We start from the raw sequence: 27,235 nt of genomic DNA on the forward strand, positions 1-27,235 counted from the left end.
GCGCACCCCAGCCATGGAAGGAGCCTTTATCCTGAGAGAAGCTACAGAGCCCTGGAAAGCTGGGGCCCCACAGGCAGATGCAGTTACGATTAAGGTGGAAGGGGACTGGGAGGATCTCACTGAAGATAAAGTTGTCCTTGTTTTGAGACAGTTTTTAGACTTTGTAAAATAGAACAAAGTTAGATTTGTGTAAAAAAAGAAAATTGAATTATCAAGGAGTATTGCAACAGGAGGAAGTACCAACCATAAGAGCTTTAAGGATTGCAAAGTTTAGGCAGACAAAGGCTTTCTCTTTTTTTTTTTCTTTTTTTAATCTGTGGTTTGTTTTTTTTTTTTTTTTTTTTGAGATGGAGTCTCACTCTTGTTGCCCAGGCAGGAGTGCAGTGGCGCCATCTCGGTTCACTGCAACCTCCACCTCCCGGGCTCAAGCGATTCTGGTTACTCAGCCTCCCAAGTCGCTGGGATTATAGGTGCCTGCGACCACACCTGGCTGATATTTGTATTTTTAGTAGAGGCAGGGTTTCACCATGTTGGCCAGGCTGGTCTCAACTCCTTACCTCAGGTGATGACAAGGGCTTTCTTTCATAGGGATGAGCAAACAAGATTAGAAAAAAGATGGGAGGGGAATGGCAAATGGAGGGTAAAAAATCAGGTTATAGATCAGAGAATGTTTTATCCTGAAGTCAGCATGTTCTTAGAAGTGACATAGAATGGGGTTGTATGTTGGCTCAGACAGAAGGTAGCCCAAAGTCCAGGGGCCTCTTGGAAGGAGATAAATTTAAGTGAGGTCTGATATGGAAGTACAGGAAAGTGGTCCCAATGCAGACTCCAAGATAGGGTTCTTTGATCTCACGCAAGAAAGAATTTAGGGTGAGTTCATAGAGGAAAGTGGAAGCATGTTTATTAAGAAAACAGAGGAATAAAACAATTGCTACTTCACAGACGTAGCAGCCCAGAGGGCTGCTGGTTGACCACTTTGTGGTAATTTCTTGATTATATGCTAAACAAGGGGTGAATTACTTATACCTCCCCTTTTTAGACCATATAGGGTAACTTCCTGATGTTGCCATGGCATTTGTAAACTGCTATGGTGCTGATGGGAGTGTAGCAGTGAGGACAGTCTTGGTTTTGGTGGGTTTTAGCTGGCTCCTTTACTGTAGTCTGTTTTATCAGCAAGGTCTTTATGACCTGTATCTTGTGCCAAGCTCTTATCTTATTACACGACTTAGAATACCTTAACTGTGGGCCGTGAGCAGTAATCCCAGCACTTTGGAAGGCTGAGGCAGGCGGATCACCTGAGGTCAGGAGTTCGAGACCAGCCTGACCAACATGATGAAACCCCCATCTCTACTAAAAAAAATACAAAAATTAGCTGGGCATGGTGGTGGGCGCCTGTGATCCCAGCTACTCAGGAGACAGAGGCAAGAGAATCACTTGAACCGGGGAGGCAGAGGTTGCAGTGAGCTGAGATCACACCACTGCACTCCAGCCTGGGCGACAGAAACAAGACTCCGTCCCCCTCAGCGCCCCCAAAAAAAGGATGCCTTAACTGTTTGGGAATGCAGCCCAATAGGCTCTGGTTTATACGCCTCTGACAGAAGTATTTTATTTTTACCACTGAAGACAAATTCAGCTAATATTTTTATGAGCGCAAGAAGAAAATGTGTAGTCTATGTCTGGCTTATGTGACAGGTAGGAATAGAGAGCACCATCTAAGTCTTAATGGGAAGGGTGTTTCTTTCCATGTGCTCCATGTTTCTGGAGCACACAAAGGATAGAGAATTTTATTAATCACAGCTGTTTTCCAGGATTATCCATGTGCTTTTTGTTTTCCCACCTCTTTTCTTTGCCCTATGCATTTCTTTGACTTCTCCTGGATTGTCCCTTTTATAATAAACTGAAAAACATAACTACAGTGTTTGCTGAGTTCTGTGAGTAGCTCTGTCCAATTATTACACTTCAGAGAGGTTTTGAACGTCCTCAATTTTTAAACAGTAGCTCAGAAGCATAGATGGGCCCATGGGGTTTGTGACTGGCATCTGCAGTGAGAACAGTGTTGTGGGACCAAGCCCTGAATCAGGGTCTGTGCTGACTCTGGGTGTTGTCAGAATTCAAATGTTAGACAATGAGTTGGTGCTGGAGAATTGCTTGATTCTCAGAGAACTACAGATTCAGTACCAGAAAAAAAGATATCTTGGAGGCCTGGCCTGGAATAAAACTCTGGGTGTCTGGAAATGGGAGGCTCTGCTCTCCTGTACACAGGCCATTACACTGTCCATTGTCTTGTGATTCCAGGTGTCTTCTTAGGGTAAGAAAGGATGAAAACTTAGAGGTAACGATCTCTGATGATAGATCCTCTTTTCCCACAGGTGCCACCACAGGATTCCCACCCACTCACACACCCTCTAGACATTGACATGTCCACATCCCTCCCAGAATGAGGCACCACCCTCAGGAACTTCACCACAGCATTTCTGATCCCAGTGTTTCTTCCCAGAAATGCACAAAAGTGTGTACAAGTCTCCTGGAATGTTCCTACTCCCAGACACAATCTCTAGCAGCAACCTCTTTTTCTCCACCAACTTAAAAGAGTTCTGGGTCACCTGTTCATAATCTTACCTGCCTCCATGGACCTAGAAATAAATCAGTACAGCCCCACCTGGGCTACTATCTGTAGCACAAACCAGTCTTTTCACCTACATAGCACTCTCCCCAACTAATCAAGTTTTTTCCTTTTATTTTTGTTCTAGGGGTACACATGCAGGTTTATCATATAGATAGAATTGTGTCATGGAAGTTTGGTGTAGATTATTTTGTCACTGAGATACTAAGCGTAGTATCAAACAGGTATTGTTTCTGATTCTCTTTGTCCTTCCACCCTCCACTCTCAACTAGGCCTCAGTGCTTGTTGTTCCTCTCTTTGTGTCCATGTGTTCTTGTTATTTAGCTCTTATAAATGAGAACATGCATTTGGTTTCTTGTTTCTGCATTAGTTTTCTAAGGATAATGGGCTTCACCTCCATCCATGTTGCTGCAAAGGACATGATCTTGTTCTTTTTTTTTTTTTAATAACCACACAGCATTCCATGATGTTTATATACCATATATATTTTACACACACACACGCACGCGCGCGCACACACACACACATTTATTTTATTTTATTTTATTTATTTATTTTTTGAGATGGAGTCTAGGTCTGTTACCCAGGCTGGAGTGCAGTTGTGCAATCTGGGCTCACTGCAACCTCTGCCTCCCAGATTCAAGCGATTTCTCCTGCCTCAGCCTCCCAAGTAGCTAGGATCACAGGCATGCACCATCACACCCAGCTGATTTTTGTATTTTTAGTAGAGACAGAGTTTCGCCATGTTGGCCAGGCTTGTCTCGAACTCCTGACCTCAAGTGATCCGCTCATCTCAGCCTCCCAAAGTGCTGAGATTACAGGCGTGAGCCACTGTGCCCTGCCACCATATGTATTTTTACTTTTTAAATTATTTTATTTTGTTTTATTTCCTTTTATTTTTTGAGATGGAGTCTCGCTCTGTCGCCCAGGCTGGAGTGCAGTGGCGTGATCCCTGCTTGCTGCAGCCTCCACCTCACAGGTTCAAGCAATTCTCCTGCCTCCGCCTCCCAAGCAGCTGGGATTATGGACGCCTGGCTCATTTTTGTACTTTTAGTAACTAAGAGACGGGGTTTCACCATGTTGGCCAGGTTGGTCTCGAACTCTTGACCTCAGGAGATCCACCTGCCTCAGCCTCCCAAAGTGCTGGGATTATAGGCATGAGCCACTGTGCCTGGCCTGTATTTTTAAATGTTATATTTTATTTATTGGGGAGACAGGATCTCACCCTGTCACTCAAGCTGGAGTGTAGTGGCATGATGTTGGCTCACTGCAGCCTCAACATCCTTGGCTCAAGCATTCCTCCTACCTCAGCTCCCCAAACAATCCTCCTACTTCAGCTCCCCTAACTTAGCTTCTCCTCCTCAGCAGTCCCTGTAGCTGGGACTACAGGTGCGTGCCACTATGCCTGGCTAATTTTTCTATTTTTTGTAGAAAGGGAGTTTTTTCATGTGGTGTTGGCTGGTCTCAAATTCCTGAGTTCAGGTAATCCACCTGCCTCGACCTCCCAAAGTGCTGGGATTACAGGCATGAGCCACCATGCCCAGCCATACAATATTTTTCTTTATCCAGTCTACCATTGATAGGCATTTAGGTTGATTCCATATCTGTGTTATTGTGAGTATTTCTGCAGTTAAACATGCATGTGCATATGTCTTTATGGTAGAATAATTTATATTTTGGGGATATATACCCAATTAGAAGGTTGCTGGGTCAAATGGTACTTCTATTTTTAGTCTTGTGAGGAATCACCACACTGCTTTTCACAATGGTGGAACTAATTTACACTCTCACCAGCCATGGATAAGCATTCTCTTTTCTCCACAACCTTGCCAGCATCTGTCATTTTTTTCTTCTTCTTTTTTTTTTTTTTTTTTTTTTGAGACAAGTCTTGCTCTGTCGCCAGGCTGGAGTGCAGTGGCAGAATCTTGGCTCACCGCAACCTCTGCCTCCCAGGTTCAAGCGATTGTCCTGCCTCAGCCTCCCTAGTAGCTGGGATTACAGGTGCGCACCACCATGCTTGTCTAATTTTTCTATTTTTAGTAGAAACAGGGTTTCTCCATGTTGGCCAGACTGGTCTCGAACTCCTGACCTGAAGTGATCCCACCTGCCTGAGCCGCCCAAAGTGCTGGGATTACAAGTGTGAGCCACTGCGCCTGGCCTTTTTTTTTTTTTTTTTTTTTAACTTTTTAAATAATAGCTATTCTGACTGGTGTGAGATGGTATCTCATTGTGATTTTTCTTTGCATTTCTCTGCTTATTAGTGATGATAAAGAAATACTCATCAAATGCTCGTTAGCCACATGTATATCTTTAGACAAGCATCTGTTCATGTTTTTTGCCTACTTTTTAATAAGGTTGCTTGTTTTTTCTTGTAAATTTGTTTAAGTTCCTTTTGGATTCTGGATATTAGACGTCAGAAGCATAGTTTGCAAATATTTTCTTTTATTCTGTAGAGTGTCTGTTTACTCTGACTTTTTTTTTTATTTGTTTGTTTGTTTTGCTGTGAAAAAGCTCTTTAGTTTTATTAGGTCCCGTTCATCAATTTTTGCTTTTGTTGCAATTGCTTTTGGTAACTTCATCATAAAACTTTGCCGGTTCCTATGTCTAGAATGGTATTTCCTAGGTCAACATACAGTATTTTTTATTTGTCTTTAATTCATCTTGAGTATATTTTTGTGTATGGTATAAGAAAGGGGTGCAGTTTCAGTTTTCTACATAGTGTTAGCTAGTTATTCTAGCACCATTTATTAAACAAAATTCTTCTTACATTCCTACTGTCAGCTTTGTCGAATATCAGATCGTCGTAGATGTACAGCTTTATTTCTGGGCTCTCTATTCTGTTGCATTGGTCTATGAGTCTGCTTTTTTTTTTTTTTTTTTTTTTTTTGAGAGGGAGTCTCGCCGTGTCGCCCAGGCTGGAGTGCAGTGGCGCGGTCTCGGCTCACTGCAAGCTCCGCCTCCCGGGTTCCCGCCATTCTCCCGCCTCAGCCTCCGAGTAGCTGGGACTACAGGCGCCCGCCACCGCGCCCGGCTAGTTTTTTGTATTTTTAGTAGAGACGGGGTTTCACCGTGTTAGCCAGGAGGGTCTCGATCTCCTGACCTCGTGATCCACCCGCCTCGGCCTCCCAAAGTGCTGGGATTACGGGCTTGAGCCACCGCGCCCGGCTGAGTCTGCTTTTTACCAGTACCATGCTGCTTTGGTTTCTGTCACCCTGAAATATAGTTTGAAGTGGGTAATGTGATGCAACGCCTCCAGCTTTGTTCTTTTTTTTTTTTTTTTAATTGAGACGGAGTCTCGCTTTATTCCTCAGGCTGGAGTGCAGTGGCGCAGTCTTGGCTCACTGCAACCTCTGCCTCCCAGGTTCAAGCAATTCTCCTGCCTCAGCCCCCTGAGTAGCTGGGACTACAGACATGTGCCACTCTGCCCTGCTATTATTATTATTATTATTATTGTTGTTGTTATATTTTTAGTAAAGATGGGGTTTCACCGTGTTAGCCAGGATGGCTTCAATCTCCTCACCTCGTGATCCGGCCGCCTTGGCCTCCCAAAGTGCTGGGATTATAGGTGTGAGCCACCGTGCCCAGCCGCTTTGTTCTTTTTCCTTAGGATTGCATTGGCTATTTGGACTTTTTTTGTTGTTCATGGGGAGGGGGGAGGGGGGAGGAGGGAGGGATTGCATTGGGGAGTTATACATGATATAAATGATGAATTGATGGGTGCTGACGAGTTGATGGGTGCAGCACACCAACATGGCATAAGTATACATATGTAACAAACCTGCACGTTATGCACATGTACCCTAGAACTTAAAGTATAATAAAAAAAAAAAAAAAAAAAAAAATAGTTTTTAGTTGTGTTAAGAATGTTTTTGGTAGTTTCACAGAAATAGCATTACTTCTATTTATTTCTTTGAGCAGTATGGTTATTTTAATGATACTGATTTTTTTCTGTCCATGAGCATAAAATAGTTTTTGATTTGTGTCAGTTCTGACTTCTTTAAGAAGTGTTTTGTAGTTCTTGTCATAGAGACTTTTCACCACCCTGGTTAGCTGTATTTCTAGATATTCTGTTCTTTTTGTGGCAGTTGTGAACAGAATTGTTTTTTTGATTTGGTTTTTGGCTTGGATATTGTTGATGTGCAGAGATGCTACTGATTTTTGTACATATATTTTGTATCCTGAAACTTTGCTGAAGTTGTTTTTCAGTCTAAAGAGCTTTTGCACCAAGACTGTAGGGTTTTCTAGATATAGAATTATGTCATCTGCAAACAAGGTTAGTTTGATTTCCTCGCTTCCTGTTTGGATACCTTTCATTTATTTCTCTTGCCTGATTGCTTCTGGCCAGGACTTCCAATTCTATGTTGAATAAAAATAGTGAGAAAAGTCATGCTTTTCTTTTGCCAATTTTTAAAGAAGAAATGCTTCCAGCTTGCGTCTGTTCAGCATGTTGGCTGTGGATTTGTCACAGATATCTTACTATTTTGAAGTATGTACCTTCAATGCCTAGTTTGTTGAGGGTTCTAAACATGAAGAGTGTTGAATTTTATTGAAAACTTTATCTACATCTATTGAGATAATCTTGTGGTTTTTATCTTCAGTTCTGTTTATGTGATGAATCACATTTATTGACTTGCATATGTTGAACCAACCTTGCATCCCAGGGATAAAGCCTACTTGATCATAGCAGATTCGCTTATTGACGTGCTGCTGGATTCAATATTACAGTATTTCATTGAGGATTTTTGCATCAGTGTTCATGAAGAATTTTTGCCTGAGTTTTCTTTTTTTTGTTTTATCTTTGCCAGGTTTTGGTATCAGAATGATGCTGTTATATAATGAGCGGGGGAAGAGTTTCTTCTCAATTTTTTGTAATAGTTTTAGAAAGTATAATGCCAGCTAATTTTAGAAAATATAATGACAGCTTTTCCTTGTACATCTAGTAGAATTCAGCTGTGAATCTGTGTGGTCCTGGGCTTTTTTTTTTGAGTGGTAGGCTATTTACTGAATCAATTTTGGAGCTTGTTATTTTTCTGTTCTGGGCTCCAATTTCTTTTTGTTTAGTATTGGGAGAATGTATTTGCCCAGAAATTTATCCATTTCTTTTAGATTTTTTTAGTTTGTGTGCATTGAGATGTTCATAGTACACTTCAGTAGTTATTTGTATTTTTTGTGGAGTCAGTAGTAATGACCCTTTTGTCATTTCTTTTTTTTTTTTTTTGAGACGAAGTGTTGCTCTGTCGCTCAGGCTGGAGTGCAGTGGCTCAATCTCGGCTCACTGCAAGCTCCGCCTCCTGGGTTCACACCATTCTCCTGCCTCGGCCTCCCGAGTAGCTGGGACTACAGGTGCCCACCACCATGCCCAGCAAATTTTTAAAAAATATTTTTAGTAGAGAAGGGGTTTCACCGTGTTAGCCAGGATGGTCTCTATCTCCTGACCTTGTGATCCGCCCACCTCAGCCTCCCAAAGTGCTGGGATTACAGGCGTTGTCATTTTTTATTGTGTTTATTTGAATCTTCTCTTCTTAATTCACTAATCTTGCCTAGTGATTTATCTTATTGATTTATTTAAAAGATTTAACTCCTGGATTTCTTGATCTTTTGTATGACTTTTTATGTCTAAATCTCCTTCAGTTCTGATCTGATTTTGGTTATTTCTTGTCTCCTGCTAGCTTAGGGGCATGTTTGCTCTTGCTTCTCTTATACTTTTATTTATGATGTTAGGTTGTTAAATTGAGATCTTTCTAACTTTTTGTTGTGAGCATTTAGTCCTGTGAATTCCCTTTTTAACCTCACATTAGCTGTGTTGGAGAGATTCTGGTGCGTTGTATCACTGTTCTCATTTGTTTTAAAGAACTTCTTGATTTGTGCCTTAATTTCATTATTTACCAAAAGTCATTCAGATGAATGTTGTTTAATTTTCATGTAATTGCATGTTTTCAAGTGTTTATCTTTGTATTGAATTATATCTTTTTTTTTTTCTTTTTTTGAAATGGAGTCTTGCTCTGTCACCCAGGCTGGAGTGCATGGCACCATCTCAGCTCACTGCAACTTCCACCTCCCGGGTTCAAGCGATTCTCCTGCCTCAGCTTCCTGAGTAGCTGGGACTACAGGCACGTGCCACCATGCCTGGCTAATTTTGTGTGTGTGTGTGTATTTTTAGTAGAGATGGGGTTTCATTGTGTTAACCAGGATGGTCTTGATCTCCTGATATCATGATCTGCCCGCCTCAGCCTCCCAGAGTGCTGGAATTACAGGCATGAGCCATCATGCCCAGCCCTGAATTATATCTTTATCAAGTTGTGGCCTAAGTGAGCATTTGGTATGATTTGGGGATTATTGAACTTGCTAAGGATTATTGTGTTTCTGATTGTGTGGTGAATTTTAGAGTATGTGACACATGGTGATGTGAAAGATACATATACTATGTTGGTTTCAGATGGAGAGTTTCATATATGTTTATTAGAATGATTTGGTCAAGTGTTGAGTTTAGGTTCTGATATCGTTGTTAATTTTCTGCCTCAATTGAGGTGGGAAATAAAATAAAATTAAATTAAAAAGAAAAACAAGCTTTCCTGTATTAGGCTGACTTATCCCAGAGGCAGTAACAGGCATAGCCCACACCCAGGAAAAGTCTTGGTAACACTATCTAAGAAGCCAGGGCTCAAAAGAATGTGCTCTGGAGATTCTCCCAGCATTCCCTCAACATAGGGAGAAGAGAAACAAATTTTCCTTTCTCTTATGATTCTGTTTTTCACTTAAGCAGCACAGTGAAGGTCATGAGATGCCTGAGCAGGCCTGGATTGCAGCCACCTAGGCGCCATGGTGAAGGTTATGAGATAAGCCCTTGCAAGGCACTGGAGCAAGCCTAGATAACAGCCATCTGGGCCGCATAGCAAGAGTCATATATAAGCCTGAGTTGTGAACCTGTCATAGTATGATTAACTGCTTTTTTTCTGTTTCTGTATCCTTGCTTTCACACCACTATGCTTTGTGCCACTGTAGGCTTGTTTCAAGTTAGCCCACCCCCTTTAGAAGTGCATATAAAAGTTAAATTTGTCTTTGTCATAGGCCTAGTCTCTGGATGTAATCCACTGGGTGTGAGTGCACTCAATAAAATCCTCCTTTTCCACCTATCAGTCTCTCCAGTCTCCTAATTCACGCAACACAATGATCTGTCTAAGTGTCTGTGGAGTGTTGTAGTCGCCTATCATTGTGTCAGAATCGACATCTCTTTATAGGTCTTCTAAGAACTTGCTGTATTCATGTGCACCCATGAAATTTTTTTTTTTTTAGACAGTTTCATTTTGTTGCCCAGGCTGGAGTGCAGTGGCATGGTCTTGGCTCACTGCAACCTCCTGGGTTCAAGCAAATCTCGTGCCTCAGCCTCCTGAGTAACTGGAATTACAGGCATCTGCCACCGTGCTTGCCTGGTTTTTGTTTATATTTTAGTAGAAATGGAGTTTCTTTTTTTTTTTTTTGAGATGGAGTCTCGCTCTGTCGCCCAGGCTGGAGTGCAGTGGCCGGATCTCAGCTCACTGCAAGCTCCGCCTCCCGGGTTTAAGCCATTCTCCTGCCTCAGCCTCCCGAGTAGCTGGGGCTACAGGCGCCCGCCACCTCGCCTGGCTAGTTATTTTTTTTTTTTTTTTGTATTTTTTAGTAGAGACGGGGTTTCACCGTTGTTAGCCAGGAGGGTCTCAATCTCCTGACCTCGTGATCCGCCCGTCTCGGCCTCCCAAAGTGCTGGGATTACAGGCTTGAGCCACCGTGCCTGGCCAGAAATGGAGTTTCACCATCTTGGCCAGGCTGGTCTCAAACTCCTGAGCTCAGGCAAATCCACTGCCTCAGCCTCCCAAAGTGCTAGGATTACAGGAGTGAGCCACTGCGCCCGGCCAACACCCATGCTTTGCCAAGTGGTTATCAACTGAGGTTTCTAATTAGGACTCCATGGCCAATTTGCAAAGATCTGTTTACTTGTGCCCTTTCAAGTAGTAGTTAACACAGTGAAACCCTGTCTACTACTACTACTTTCAAGTAGAAGCATCCATGTTGTTTTAATTAAGCACCTTATGTGATTCTAAGATGAGGCCAGAATCAAGTGTGAAAGCTTCAAAACACATCCATGAGAGTTAAGTTTCACCTTTGCACTAAAGGGTGGTTACAGAGCCTATTCTGTTTGAGTTTGGTAGGGGCAGGGCAGTGCGGTCTATATTACCAATATTGTAGCAGAAACTGCTGTTGTCTGTGGCAGGGGAGGGCACCTGAGGATAGGAAAGAAGAAATGTATCTCCATGGAGCAGTGCATTGTTTCTAAATCTCCTCTGTTATAAAGAACAGAAAAGAGTTGACTTTTTTTTGCAAGTCTTGGTTCTTCTGCAAACTGTGGGTGTGGTGGTAGCAGGTAAACAGGTACTGCTGACATTTTAAAAGGCATATTCTCAAGATGCAGGTGTAATTTATTTGGAGAACCTCATCTGAGTGGGAATTTCAGAGAAATTGGAGAAAGAAGAATAAATGGCGATTTTTCAGCTAATGATGTCCCAGATCAAGAGTTGTGTCCACTCTACCTCCTGGACTGTCATGCGTTTAGTACTTGCAAGCCTTTACTTCTCAACTTGTATTTTTCCTCCCTAATGAGTTTAACTACTTGAAAAAATTTTTATGATAGTCAAGGGTCTCTGAAAAATATTTCCTTCCTACGTACCAGATCTTTCTGTACATTCTCTACATCATAGCTTTTTATATGCCATGCAGAGTTCTCACCAAGATTATAAATTAATCTGCAATATTAAAAATGTTCCCTTGTGGCTGTGAAACATGAGGTGTGGATACTCAAGGTTTCAATTGGGGAAAGGTGGGTTCCTCAGTAGAGATGGAGAACATGTAATGTTGAGGTTCCATCTGTGTTCTCCATTGGCTTTACGCAGAACAGGATTTTAAAAATGCTTGTTTAAACAGGATGGCATTTATTACCCAGAAAATTCCAAATATATATAGACATATATATATGTTAGGAGGTACTTGTTCTCTCGAGTGCTAAAAAAAGACAACTTTAAATCACTATTAAAAATTACAGAACAGGCCGGGCGCGGTGGCTCAAGCCTGTAATCCCAGCACTTTGGGAGGCCGAGATGGGCGGATCACGAGGTCAGGAGATCGAGACCATCCTGGCTAACACGGTGAAACCCCGTCTCTACTAAAAAAATACAAAAAAAACTAGCCGGGCGAGGTGGCGGGCGCCTGTAGTCCCAGCTACTCGGGAGGCTGAGGCAGGAGAATGGCGTGAACCCGGGAGGCGGAGCTTGCAGTGAGCTGAGATCCGGCCACTGCACTCCAGCCTGGGTGACAGAGCGAGACTCCATCTCAAAAAAAAAAAAAAAAAAAAAATTACAGAACACTTGGCTGGGCATGGTGGCTCACACCTGTGATCTTAACACTTTGGGAGGCCGAGGTGGTTGGATAACTTGAGATCAGGAGTTCGAAACCAGTCTGACCAACATGGTGAAACCCCATCTCTACTAAAAATACAAAAATTAGCCAGGCGTTATGGCAGGCGCCTGTAATCCTAGCTACTGTGGAGGCTGAGGCAGGAGAATCACGTGAACCCAGGAGGTGGAGATTGCAGTGAGCCAAGATCGTGCCATTACACTCCAGCCTGGGGGACAGAGCGAGACTCCGTATCAAAAAAGAGAAAAGATTACAGAACCCATGAGTTATCGATATCTTAAACTTTGAATAAAACTGATGTTTCTTTATGGTTAAATTCAGACTGTAATTTCCTTTTAGGTAGCAATATCACATCAGTGAGGCTGTGTCTTTCTGTGTGTACCAGTGCATCATAAAAATTTGTTCTAGTGCAGTTGATGTTAATGATTCGCTTGGTTAAAGAACTCTCTGAGAGACTGTTTTAGTATAGTTGATTATGTTTTCATTATTATTAACTGTCTTTATGCAGCTGATGCCATCACATTTAATCTGGTAGCTGCCCTTCTTCCTTAGGTTTTCTTTGCATATATCTGTCTTTGGAAAATGAAAGCTCTCATCTTTGTTTACAATGCAAAAAAACTGGGAAAAACACAGGTTCCTTCATTTACTGGATGTTTGACAAAATATTATTTTTGGGCCAAAAACACTGGCATTACTGGTGAGCTTGTTAGAAATTCAGCAACTCAGACTTTATTCCAGATTTTCTGAAAAAATAATCTGTATTAACAAAATCTTCAGTTCATTGAATACATTAAAATGTGAGAGATAAATTCTAACTCAACATGTCTTTTTGATCTGAAAAATATACACAACTCATTCTGTAAGATGTAAACATAGCATTCAAAAATGTATATGTTGTGTTCATGCCCTTAATTTTATACTCTATCATTTAGAAAAATGTCTTGTGTACACTGATGTTGTGGATCTTATGACACTGTCTTCTCAAAGTTAGAGAATATATTAGAGAATATTTCTGTTTGTAAATTAATTTATTGAATAATTTCAGTCAGTCGTATAAGTGAGAAGCAGTTCTCTTTTCTCTCTCATTTCCCCTTGAATTAAAAAAGTCTACCCATGGGCACTTGGTAAATATGTTTCTTTCTCTCTCCCTGTGTGTGTGTGTGTGTGTGTGTGTGTTTCAGGGACCATTGACATTTACAGATGTGGCCATAGAATTCTCTCTAGAGGAGTGGCAGTGCCTGGACCCAGCACAACAGAACTTATATAGAAATGTGATGTTGGAGAACTACAGAAACCTGGTCTTCCTGGGTGAGAATAACTTCAATACACCATTCCTAATATACCCTAAATGTTTCATTTCTCCTCTTTGTAGAATGTTTTTTGGTAATTTATGCTTTGCATAAATAAATTTCAGATTCTTGTTTTTAAGAAAAGTTTGGGGATTTGTTCATGTAGAAAAGAATTTCTTCAAGATGTTTTATCTTCACCTGAACTTTCCATATTCCTGAGCTGATTTGTATTATGTACTCTTGATTAGTGATAATTTCAGGAATTTAGTGGCCTAAAATATCGTTGCCCACACCTTAAAATCTAATTGTCACAATCGATTTTTTATTAAGTAGTACTGGTCAATGAAATTGAGAACCTACAAATTTAAAATATTTTCTAAAGATTTAGAAATTTCTCTTATAAATTGGTATTTGGGGATTAATTTACTAGAATATTGTACTACATCCTCTTCACTGAGCACATTACTAAATTGGTAATTACAGAATATAAGCAAGATTCATCTTCTTTATTTTTAATTAAACAGGCATTGCTGTCTCTAAGCCAGATCTAATCACCTGTCTAGAGAAAGAAAAAGAACCCTGGAATATGAAGCGACATGAAATGGTGGATGAACCCCCAGGTAGGTGAGAGTGAATACAACAGACAACACAGATGAGAGGTCCCAAGGCCAAAAAGAAAGCCAGTCCTTACAATGTGATTTGGGAAGCTATGTTTCAAAGAAAATATTTTCTGAAAAACTGCGTTCTAAAAAACTTTCAGCCTGGCACAGTGGCTCACGCCTGTAATCCCAGCACTTTGGGAGGCCGAGGCGGGTGGATCACGAGGTCAGAAGATCGAGACCATCCTGGCTAACACAGTGAAATCCCGTCTCTACTAAAAATACAAAAAGATTAGCTGGGCATGGTGGCGGGCACCTGTAGTCCCAGCTACTCGGGAGGGTGAGGCAGGAGGGAGGCGGAGCTTGCAGTGAGCCAAGATCGCGCCACTGCACTCCAGCCTGGGCAACAGAGCGAGACTCCATCTAAAAAAAAAAAAAAGTTAACTGGGCGTGCTGTCACATGCCTGCAATCCCAGCTTTTCAGGAGGTTGAGGCAGGAGAATCGCTCGAACCTGGGAAGTTGAAGTGAGCTGAGATGGCATCATTGCACTCCAGCCTGGGCAACAAGAGTGAAACTCCATCTCAAAAAAAAAACAACAAAAAACACCTGTCTTAGTGACTGCCCTACAGCACAAAGTCCTGAAGAATATTTACTTTGTCAAAAAATAAAATGGGAATTAGCAACTACCAAAGCCCCTTGTAATAAGCCAACTAAAGGTGGACCCTAGTGCAGACCCCGCAGCCTTGTGACCAGGCTACACCTGCTGTGTACTACAAACCCATAGGGCATCCCAGCACCCTGGGGACCCAACAAAAGAGCCTTACCTCGTAAGGCCAGTTTATAAAAATTGAAGAGGTGTTTCTTCTTCAAATTCACAGACACCAGTGCAAAACTGTATTGTACCCATTGTTAATGCCTCTATTTTAATAATAGCACTGGAAGTATGTGGCATAAATATTAGTCAGAAAAATAGAAAATAGGCTGGGCATGGTGGCTCACGCCTATAATTCCAGCACTTTGGGAGGCCAAGGCAGCTGGATCACCTGAGGTCAGGAGTTCCAGACCAGCCTGGCCAACTTGGCAAAACCCTGTTGCTAGTGAAAAATACAAAAATTAGCTAAGCGTGGTGGCAGGCGCCTGTAATCCTAGCTACTTGGGAGACTGAGGCAGGGAGAATTGCTTGAACCCAGGAGGCAGAGGTTGCAATGAGCCAAGCTTGTGCCAGTGCACTGCAGCCTGGGTGATGGAGTGAGACTCTGTCTCAAAACAAACAAACAAAAAAAAAGCGTTGAAATTGAAGACAAGTAAAAAGTTGCTGTTTGTAGATTATATAATCTTATATTTAAAAAACTATATAAACAGTACATTAAAACCTGTCTAAACTAATAAATGCCCTCAGTATATTAGCAACATATAAAATTAACATACAAGTGTAAGTTATGGTTCCGTACACTTAAACTATCTGATAGAGGAAGAAAACAATCTTATTTACAATAGCATTAGAATAATAAATTTCTGAAAACAAATTTAACCAAGGAGGTAAAAAGTATTTACAATTAAAGATGTATCAATGAAAGAAATTAGAAAAGACATAAATTTTAAAATATTTTATGTCTATGGATTGAAACAATAAATATTTTTAAAGTACCATATTATTCAAAGTGATATATAGATTCAATGAATTCCCAATGAAAATTTCAGTGGTTTTTTTTTCCCCCACAGAAATGCAATTTTAAAATTTACATGAAACTACAATAAACTTTGAATAGCCAAAGCAATCTTGAGGAAAAAGAACAAAGCAAAAGAACGTTGCCTGGCGCGGTGGCTCAAGCCTGTAATCCTGGCACTTTGGGAGGCCGAGACGGGCGGATCACGAGGTCAGGAGATCGAGACCATCCTGGCTAACACGGTGAAACCCCGTCTCTACTAAAAATACAAAAAACTAGCCAGGCGAGGTGGCGGACGCCTGTAGTCCCAGCTACTCGGGAGGCTGAGGCAGGAGAATGGCGTGAACCCGGGAGGTGGAGCTTGCAGTAAGCTGAGATCTGGCCACTGCACTCCAGCCTGGGCGACAGAGCGAGACTCCATCTCAAAAAAAAAAAAAAAAGAACGTCATACTTTATAATGTCAAACTATATTTCAAGACTATAGTAATACAAACGTAATGGACTGTGCAGAAAAATTAACAAAAAAACACCACTGGAACAGAAACCACTACTCTCAAACATTTTAGACATAATACGAAAAGACAACCTAAAAAGTAGTTTCACAAAGAGTTTTTCAAAATTAGGCAGATACTTGTGTGTCCCCCAAAGCAGTGAAAAAGCAGTCAGATTATGCAGTATATTATATACCATGAAGAGGGCTTTGGCTCTCACTGTAAGCTTGAACAAAGATCACTGAGGGGAAAGTAGAATCCTTAAAAAATTTAAAAGCATAAGACCGAAGATGCCTCTGTGTGAGAGAAATTTTTTTTTTGGAGACAAGGTCTCACTTTGTCACCCAGGCTGGAGTGCGGTGGTGCAATCTTGGTTCACTGCAACCTCGGCCTTCCGGGTTCAAGAGATTCTCCTCCCTCAGCCTCCCAAGTAGCTGGGACTACAGGCATGAGCCACCACACCTGGCTAATTTTTCTATTTTTAGTAGAGACAGGGTTTCACCATGTTGGCCAGGCTGGTCTTAAACTCCTGACAGGTGATCTGCCTGCGTCAGCATGTCAAAGTGCTAGGATTACAGGCATGATCCACCTTGCCCAGTCTGATTTTCTTTTTTTTTTTTTTTCATTTTTAAGTATTTGAGAAACATAACATTTTAAAGTAATAACTGCATTCTTGTTTCCCACAGTCAGCATGGTTTCATTTTCATTGCATCATTAACAGATTTGGTGTTTTTAAAAAAATTTACAGTTGCCATTCTTTTTTTTTTTTTTTTTTTTTTGAAATGGAGTCTTGCTCTGTCGCCCAAACTGGAGTGCAGTGGCCAGATCTCTGCTCACTGCAAGCTCCGCCCTTCAGGTTCACGCCATTCTCCTGCCTCAGCCTCCCAAGTAGCTGGGACTACAGGCGCCCGCCACCTCGCCCAGCTAGTTTTTTTTTTGTAATTTTTAGTAGAAACGGGGTTTCACCAGGTTAGCCAGGATGGTCTCGATCTCCTGACCTTGTGATCCGCCCGTCTCGGCCTCCCAAAGTGCTGGGATTACAGGCTTGAGCCACCGCGCCCGGCCGCCATTCTTAATGGATGTGAGGTGATTTTGTTTTTCATTGTGATTTTCATGCATATCTCTACAAATTAGTGATCTTGTGTTCTTTTTAAATGCTTTTTTTCCAGTTGTGTATCTTTTTTGCTGAAAACTTAGTTCAATTATTTTCCCATTTTAAAATCACATTATTTAACTTGTTTAGTTTCAAGAGGTTTTTATATATTCTGAATATTAAATCATATCACATGTGATTTGCATACATTTTCATCCATTTCCTAAGAGACATTGTCACTCTATTGAATGTTTTCTCTGATGTGCAGAAAATTTTTAGTGCAGTTAAATTTTAATTTTCTTTGTTGCTCATGCATTTAATGTATCTAAGGAAAAGCGGCCAAGTCCAATGTCCTGTGTTTCTTCTATATTTTTTTCTAAGGGATTCGTTAGTTTTTTTTTTTTTAATGTCCAAGTATTTAAAATGTTTTTTGTATATGATTCAAGGAAAGAATCCAACTTTATTTTACCAGTGTTTCTTTTGTTATTTTTCGATATGGAGTCTTGCTCTGTTGCCCAGGCTGGAGTGTACTGGTGCAATCTCAGCTCACTGCAACCTCCATCTCCCGGGTTCAAGCAATTCTCCTGCTTCAACCTCTTGAGTAGCTGGGACTACAGGCATGTGCCACCACACCTGGCTAATTTTTTTGTATTTTTAGTAGAGATGGGGTTTCGCCATGTTGGCTAGGCTGTATTGATAATCCAGTTTCCAATATATATATATATATTTTTTTTATTATATTTTAAGTTCTAGGGTACATGTGCATAACGTTCAGGTTTGTTACATATGTATATTTTTGCCATGTTGGTGTGCTGCACCCAACTCGTCAGCACCCATCAATTCATCATTTATATCATGTATAACTCCCCAATGCAATCCCTCCCCCCTCCCCCCTCCCCATGATAGGCCCCAGTGTGTGATGTTCCCCTTCCCGAGTCCAAGTGATCTCATTGTTCAGTTCCCACCTATGAGTGAGAACATGCGGTGTTTGGTTTTCTCTTCTTGTGATAGTTTGCTAAGAATGATGGTTTCCAGCTCCATCCATGTCCCTACAAAGGACGCAAACTCATCCTTTTTTATGGCTGCATAGTATTCCATGGTGTATATGTGCCACATTTTCTTAATCCAGTCTGTCACAGATGGACATTTGGGTTGATTCCAAGTCTTTGCTATTGTGAATAGTGCCGCAATAAACATACGTGTGCATGTGTCTTTGTAGTAGAATAATTTATAATCCTTTGGGTATATACCCAGTAGTGGGATGGCTGGGTCATATGGTACATCTAGTTCTAGATCCTTGAGGAATTGCCATACTGTTTTCCATAATGGTTGAACTAGTTTACAATCCCACCAACAGTGTAAAAGTGTTCCTATTTCTCCACATCCTCTCCAACACCTGTTGTTTCCTGATTTCTTAATGATTGCCATTCTAACTGGTGTGAGATGTTATCTCATTGTGGTTTTGATTTGCATTTCTCTGATGGCCAGTGATGATGAGCATTTTTTCATGTGTCTGTTGGCTGTATGAGTGTCTTCTTTTGAGAAATGTCTGTTCATATCCTTTGCCCACTTTTTGATGGGGTTGTTTGTTTTTTTCTTGTATATTTGTTTGAGTTCTTTGTAGATTCTGGATATTAGCCCTTTGTCAGATGAGTAGATTGCAAAAATTTTCTCCCATTCTGTAGGTTGCCTGTTCACTCTGGTGGTAGTTTCTTTTGCTGTGCAGAAGCTCTTTAGTTTAATTAGATCCCATTTGTCAATTTTGGCTTTTGCTGCCGTTGCTTTTGGTGTTTTAGACATGAAGTCCTTGCTCATGCCTGTGTCCTGAATGGTACTACCTAGATTTTCTTCTAGGGTTTTTATGGTATTAGGTCTAACATTTAAGTCTCTAATCCATCTTGAATTAATCTTCGTATAAGGAGTAAGGAAAGGATCCAGTTTCAGCTTTCTACTTATGGCTAGCCAATTTTCCCAGCACCATTTATTAAATAGGGAATCCAGGAGAACTTCCCCAACCTAATAGACTAATAAAGAAGAAATGGATCCAATATTATTTTTTAAAGAGATTTTCTTTTCTCTATTATGTGCTCATGGCAGTTTTGTGGAAGATCATATACAGAAGGGTTTATTTCTGTGCTATGTGTTCTGTTGTTTCATCTTTCATCTGTCTTGTCAGTACCACATCGTTTTTGTTATTGTAGCTTTTAATATGTTTTGAAATCAAAAAGTATAATGCCTCTTTGTTCTTTTTCATGGGTGTTTGGCTATAGTTTATGACCAAATTTTATAATTTTAAACAATATTTCTGTAAAAAACTGTGCTTTGGGATTGTTTAGGGATTATATTAAATGTGTTTATCACTGTATGTTGTATTGACATATTTGAAAAATTAAATTTTTGACCCCTAAGCAAGAAAATGTTGAAGAGCATGTTTTATTTTCATATATTTTTGGATTTTCCAGTTTTACTTTTGCTTTTAGTTCCTAGTTTTATTTAGTTTTGGCCAGAAAACATAGTGTGTAATTTTGGTCTTTTGAACTTTATTTGTTGTTTTGAGACAGGAGCTTACTCTGTCACCCAGGTTGGAGTACAGTGGCATGATTTTGGCTCAATGCAGCCTCAACCTCCTGGGTTCAAGTGATCCTTCCATCTCAGCCTTGTGAGTAGCTGAGACTACAGACATGCACTACCATGTCTGGCTAGTGCAGTTTTAAATTATTTGTAGAGACAGGATTTCACTATGTTGCCCAGGCCTGGTCTCAAACTTCTGGCTCCAAGTGATCCTTCCACCTTGATCTCTAATGTGTTGGGATTAAAGGCATGACCCACTGTACCCAGCCAGTATTCCTAAATTTAGTAAGACTTGATTTGTGTTCTAACAGAATACACCAGGTGCAAATAAGGCTATTTTACTTTTGACTGGAGAGAATCTCTTGCTTTCAGCTGGAAAGTTTTTGTTTGTTTGTTTGTTTGTTTGTTTGTTTGTTTTGAGATGGAGTCTCGCTCTGTCTCCCAGGCTGGAGTGCAGTTGTGCGATCTCAGCTCACTGCAAGGTCCGCCTCCTGGGTTCACGCCATTCTCCTGTCTCAGTCTCCTGACTAGCTGGGACTACAGGCATCCACCACCATGCGTGGCTAATTTATTCTGTTTTTTTTTTTTTTTTTTTTTAAGTAGAGACGGGGTTTCACTGTGTTAGCCAGGATGGTCTCCATCTCCTGACCTCGTGATTTGCCCGCCTCGGCCTCCCAAAGTGCTGGGATTAAAGGCATGAGCCACCGTGCCTGGCCTCAGCTGGAAAGTTTTGTACAAGTCTTTTAAGCCTAGTTGTTCTGTAATAATGGTTTGAATGTTTGTGTTCTCCAAACATGTGGCTGGCTCATTTCATTTTACATAATGTCATTGAGCTTTATCTTTATGATTGTTAGAATATTTCCTGCTTTCTCAAATGTGGGTGATATTTTATTATTTTTATATTTCAAATTATATCCACTGAATAAGTTGCTGACAGAAATTTGCATTGGTTCAACCCATTGGCTTTAGTAACAGTGTTACAATAATAATGGGTATGAAAATGACCCTTCATATGATCATATATGTGAACGTTTATATATGTGCTGCATTCTATTTGATTAGTCTACTTTTTCACCTTGATACTCATGCCAATTTGTTTTAATTCTGTAGCTTTGTAATGTGTTTTGAAATCAAGAACTGTAATTCCTCCAACATTGTTCCTTTTTAAAAGATTGTTGGGTACTTTGTTGTCTGTCTCTTGTTATTTCTTATACTTTGGGGGTTGCTGTTTCTATTTCTTCAAGAGTGCAATGAGAAATTTGAAAAACATTGCATTAAATCTGTAAATTTACATTGAGTAGTATGAATATCTTCACAATATTAGTTATTTAAACCTTTGAACTAAGTATGCTCAAGAGCTGAAGAGTGTGTTGCTTAATTTCTTTTTTTTTTTTCCCCTGAGATAGAGTCTCACTCTGTCACCCAGGCTGGAGTGCAGTGGCGTGAATCTCGGCTCACTGTAACCTAATTCCTATATATTTGTGAATTTTTTAGTTTTTCCTCTTATTGTTGTATACTCTCATTCCATTTTGGTCATAGAAAGTAATCCATAAGATTTCAGTTTTAAAAAATTTGTTAAGACTTCTTTTTTGGCCTAACAGGTGATCTAGCAAGAAAAATATTATGTGAGCAATTGAGAAGGATGTGTATCCTGATGTTGTTTAGGAGTGGTCTCTATACTTCTGTTAGGAATAATAGTTTTATATTACCTTCAAGTCCTCTGTTCCCTTACTAATGTTCTATCTTGTCTTATTATTACAGGAGGTGGAGTATTGAAATATCCTGTGCTAATTATATTGCTTTCTATGTGTTTCTTCAATTCTGTCAGTATTTGCTATACATATTGGGAACCCTCAAGTGAGATACACACATGCACACAGACACACACATATACAAATTTGTCATAGGTTCCCAGTGAATGAATCTAGTATTGTTTAGTGTTGTTCTTTGTCTCTTTAGAGTTTTGACTTCAAGTACATTTTATAAAATATGACAGTTTTTGAAATAAACTTTTAAGTATATTTTACATATAAAATATCACAGTAGCTTGTGTGATACTATTTTGACTTCTCTCATTTGGCTAATATTTACATGAAATATCTATTTCCATTTTGCCACTTTTAGTCTTTTTTTATCATTAGATCTTCTGTGACTCTTGTAGAAAGGCAAGATGGATCTTGAGTTTGAAAATTTTTCTTATAAATCTATTGAAAATATATCTCGATTGGAAAGTTAAATTTATATATATTTAAATAATTTTCTGAAAGAAAAACACTTATTTTATTGTTTGATTTTTATATCTTTATCATTTTCTCTGTTTTGCTTTGTATCTTTTTATTTTATTTATTTATTTATTTATTTTTTTTTTGAGATGGAGTCTCGCTCTGTCGCCCAGGCTGGAGTGCAGTGGCCGGATCTCAGCTCACTGCAAGCTCCGCCTCCCGGGTTTACGCCATTCTCCTGCCTCAGCCTCCCGAGTAGCTGGGATTACAGGCGCCCATCACCTTGCCTGGCTAGTTTTTTGTATTTTTTTAGTAGAGACGGGGTTTCACTGTGTTAACCAGGTTGGTCTCGATCTCCTGACCTTGTGATCCGCCCATCTCGGCCTCCCAAAGTGCTGGGATTACAGGCTTGAGCCACCGCGCCCGGCCTCTTTTTAATTTTTGTATTGATATGCTTTCACTTCTTTCTCTTTGTGTGTATGTGTCTGTCTCTACAGATGTGTTCTTTGTGGTACCTTTGGTATTACCTAAAGCTTCTCAACAATAAAACTATATTTTAATTTGGTAAAACATTAACTTCGGTCGCATACAAAAATACTTCCTCATTACATCTGCCCTCAACTTTGTTATTCATGTTACTGATTATCTTTTTATGTTGTATATTCATTAACAGATTTCTGTAATAATTTCTATGTTTTTATCTCTCAACTTTTAGATAATAATTTAAAATGTTTTGTGCACCATTATGATAATTCTAAGAAATAAAAATATTCTAAGGAATAATTCTAAGGTAAAAAAAAGAATAAAGAATTTTAAGGAATTTTATTTTTGTGTATGTGCATATCATTCCCACAAAGTTACATATTTTTATATGATTATGTGTTGTTTTCTTGCATCATGTTATTTTCAACAGCAGGAACTCCTTTCAGTATCTTTGATATATAGGCTTTATATAGAGTATATACCGTGCCAGTATCCTTTCTCAGGATTTGATTATTTTGGAATGTGTTTTACTTTTTATTTGATAGGACAGTTTTGCTGACTGTATTATATTCACTTGACAGCTGTTTTTTTCCCCCAGGACTTTGAGAATATCACACAGTTTACTTCTGATCTGTGATATTCTTGCTGAGAAATTCACTGATTTTTTATATGAGACTATGCTTACAAATGACACATCACTTTTGTCTTGCAGCTTCTAGGGTTCTCTTGTCTGTGACTTTTACAATTATGTTTATATATGTTTTGTTATAAATATCTTCTGTGTGTATCCTAGTTGAGCTTCATTTTTTTAATAATATTTCAGTTATTTTTTATTTTTTATCTCCAAAATTTTTGTTTTTGTGATAATTTTAATCTTTTTGTTATCCTCATTTTTCTGATGTTCAGTAGATTATATTCATATTTTACTCATTTAGTGTTATTCAATTTATCTTAAATTTTAAATATTAATCTCTACATCTCATTTTTTGATGGTTTTGCTTTCTAAAAATTTTATAAATTTTTGGATGGGGCCATGGTGCCTTAATATTTTGTATACATTGTAAGCTTTGATTGAGATTTGGACATTTAAAGAAAGCTATCTCTCACAATCTTGATAATGCAGCTTTGTCCTGGCATAATCTGAAATCAGTTGTCTTGGTTAGAGATTCTTGCAGTCTCTCAAATATGTTGTTAGGATGTATCTTGTCTGAAACTTTGTTTTTATTTTTTAAAGAAGTGTATTCATGTTTCATCCTAATAGTCAGTAATCACTAGCTACACCTGTTCCCTGTCTGTGGTACTGCAGTTGCTCCACTCTGTAGCATTTTTTACCTTTGGTCTCAGCAGACTCAAACTGTCATTGCCGAGTATATCACCATTTCTTTTCTTTCTTTCTTTCTTTTTGAGACAGAGTCTTGCTCTGTTGCCCAGGCTGGAGTGCAGTGGTGCAGTCTCAACTCACTGCAACCTCTGCTTTCTGGGTTCAGGTGATTATCCTGTCTCAGCCCCCTGAGTAGCTGGGATTATAGGTGCCTGCCACCATGCCCAGCTAATTTGTTGTATTTTTAGTAGAGACAGGGTTTCACCATTTTGGCCAGGCTGGTTTCTAACTCCTGACCTTATGATCTGCCTGCCTTGTCCTTCAAAAGTGCTGGGATTACAGGCGTGAGCCACTACACCTGACCAAAGTATACCACCATTTCTTTTTTTTTTTTTTTTTTTTTTTTTTTTTTTTTTTTTTTTTTTTTTTTTTTTTTTTTGAGACGGAGTCTTGCTCTGTCGCCCAAACTGGAGTGCAGTGGCCAGATCTCGGCTCACTGCAAGCTCCGGCTTTCGGGTTCACGCCATTCTCCTGCCCCAGCCTCCCGAGTAGCTGGGACTACAGGCGCCCGCCACCTCGCCCAGCTAGTTTTTTGTATTTTTTAGTAGAGACGGGGTTTCACCAGGTTAGCCAGGATGGATCACCATTTCTTTCAGCATTTTATGTCATGGGAAACTAAATTCAGCATCTGATAATATCCTAGAAGCCAGAAATAAAGATGTATGTGCCAATATATTTCTTGTCATTTAAAAGCAAAACCAGGAGTTGGCAATTTACTTCCAAAGGCACTGTGTTTTATTGGGGAACAGGAAGAGCTGTGTTGGGTATATGTAACAGAAATTTGTTTCATTCTATGTGACTCTTTGCATTGTACTCACCTGGGGCATTGCACGCATATAACTTATTGATAAGTTATCCACAAATATATTTTGGTTAGTGTGTCTTTGTTACAATTATATGTTTATGAAGAAATTAGAGTCTGGTATTTTGCTATGCCATGTTGCTTATGTAGTTTGTATAATTTAGAGGTTATGTTTGTGAAGTATATATATCTGAGTCTAGTAAGTGAAGTAATTTGTTGTTTTAATTTTTTTTTTAGTTATATGTTCTCATTTTGCTGAAGACTTTTGGACAGAGCAAGACATAAAAGATTCTTTCAAAAAAATGACACTGAGGAGATATGATAAATGTGGACCTGAGAACTTACAATTAAGAAAAGGCTATAAAACTGTAGGTGATTATAAACTATACAAAGGAGGTTATAATGGACTTAACCAATGTTTGACACCTACCCAGAGCAAAATGTATCACTGTGATATATATGTAAAAGTATTTTATGCATTTTCAAATGCAGATAGATATAAGACAAGACTTACTGGAAAGAAACCTTTCCAATGTAAAAAATGTGACAAATCATTTTGCATGCTTTCACAACGAACTCAACATAAGATAATTCACATTAGAGAGAATACCTACAGATGTAAAGAATTTGGCAATGCCTTTAATCAGTCCTCAACCCTTACTAACCATAAGAGAATTTATGTTGGTGAGAAACACTACAAATGTGAAGAATGTGGCAACGCATTTAACCACTACTCAACCCTTACCAACCATAAGAGAGTTCATACTGGAGAGAAACCATACAAATGTAAAGAATGTGGCAAAGCCTTTAGCAGGTACTCAACCCTTACTACCCATAAGAGAATTCATTCCGGAGAGAAGCCCTACAAATGTGATGAATGTGGCAAAATGTTTAGCATATCCTCAACCTTTACTAAACATAAGATAATTCATACTGAAGAGAAACCCTACAAATGTAAAGAATGTGGCAAAGCCTTTAACCGGTCCTCAACCCTTACTAGCCATAAGAGAATACATACTGGTGAGAAACCCTACAAATGTGAAGAATGTGGCAAAGCCTTTAACTGGTCTTCAACTCTTACTAAACATAAGGTAATTCATACTGGAGAGAAGCCCTACAAATGTGAAGAATGTGGCAAAGCTTTTAACCAGTCCTCAAGACTTACTCGACATAAAAAAATTCATACTGGAGAGAAACCCTACAAATTTGAAGAATGTGGCAGAGTTTTTACCTGTTCCTCAACACTTACTCAAGATAAGAAAATTCATACTGGAGAGAAACCCTACAACTGTGAAGAATGTGGCAAAGTTTTTACCTATTCCTCTACACTTGCTAGACATAAGAGAATTCATACTGAAGAGAAACCCTATAAGTGTAATGAATGTGGCAAAGCTTTTAACCGGTCCTCACACCTTACTAGCCATAGGAGAATTCATACTGGAGAGAAACCCTACAAATGTGAAGAATGTGGCAAAGCCTTTAAGCAGTCCTCAAACCTTAACAGTCATAAAAAAATTCATACTGGAGAGAAACCCTACAAATGTGAAGAATGTGGCAAAGCTTTTATCCTGTCCTCAAGACTTAATCAACATAAGAAAATTCATACTGGAGAGAAACCTTACAAATGTGAAGAATGTGGCAAAGCTTTTAACCGGTCCTCAAGACTTAATCAACATAAGAAAATTCATACTGGAGAGAAACCCTACAAATGTCAACAATGTGACAAAGCTTTTACCCACTCCTCAAACCTTAGTAGTCATAAGAAAATTCATACTGGAGAGAAACCCTACAAATGTGAAGAATGTGGCAAGTCTTTTTATCGATCCTCAAGACTTACTCAACATAAGAAAATTCATACTAGAGAGAAACCTTACAAATGTGAAGAATGTGCCAAAGCTTTTACCCGGTCTTCAAGACTTAGCCAACATAAGAAAATTCATAGGCCGGGCGCGGTGGCTCACGCGTGTAATCCCAGCACTTTGGGAGGCCGAGGCGGGCGGATCACGAGATCAGGAGATCGGGGCCATCCTGGCTAACACGGTGAAACCCCGTCTCTGCTAAAGATACAAAAAAAAAATTAGCCAAGCTTTGTGGCATGCGCCTGTTGTCCCGGCTACTCGCGAGGCTGAAGCAGGAGAATGGCCTGAACCCAGGAGGCGGAGCTTGCAGTGAGCCAAGATCATGCCACTGCACTCCAGCCTGGGTGACAGAGCCAGACTGTCTAAAAAAAAAAAAAAAAGAAAATTCGTAGGCCAGGCATGGTGGCTCATACTTGTAATACAAGCACTTTGGGAGGCCGAGGCGGGTGGATCACGAGGTCAGGAGTTCAAGACCAGCCTGGTCAACATGGTGAAACCACATCTCTACTAAAAATATAAAAATTAGCTGGATGTGGTGGCGCATGCCTTTAGTCTCAGCTACTCAGGAGGCTGTGGCAGGAGAATTGCTTGAACTGGGGAGCCAGAGGTTACAGTGAGCTGAGATCACGCCACTGCACTCCAGCCTGGGTGACAAAGCAAGACTCTGTCTAAAAAAATTAAAAATAAATAAATAAAGGAAAATTCATAGT

At 39.8% G+C, this 27,235-nt stretch overlaps 1 protein-coding gene across 1 annotated transcript in view; it reads left to right on the forward strand.

The window, feature by feature from the left end:
* Positions 1 to 26,702, forward strand: part of LOC104669315 (zinc finger protein 429) — a 31,635-nt gene extending 4,933 nt beyond the window's left edge. Inside the window, exons 2-4 of the mRNA XM_030912886.1 lie at positions 13,249 to 13,375; positions 13,881 to 13,976; positions 24,904 to 26,702. Of these exons, the coding sequence (XP_030768746.1) occupies positions 13,249 to 13,375; positions 13,881 to 13,976; positions 24,904 to 26,702 (2,022 nt within the window). The remainder of the gene's footprint in view (positions 1 to 13,248; positions 13,376 to 13,880; positions 13,977 to 24,903) is intronic.
* The last annotated feature ends 533 nt before the right edge of the window (positions 26,703 to 27,235 follow it).

This window comes from Rhinopithecus roxellana, chromosome 12 (genome assembly GCF_007565055.1).
Source record: "Rhinopithecus roxellana isolate Shanxi Qingling chromosome 12, ASM756505v1, whole genome shotgun sequence".
Taxonomy (NCBI): Eukaryota; Metazoa; Chordata; class Mammalia; order Primates; family Cercopithecidae; genus Rhinopithecus; species Rhinopithecus roxellana.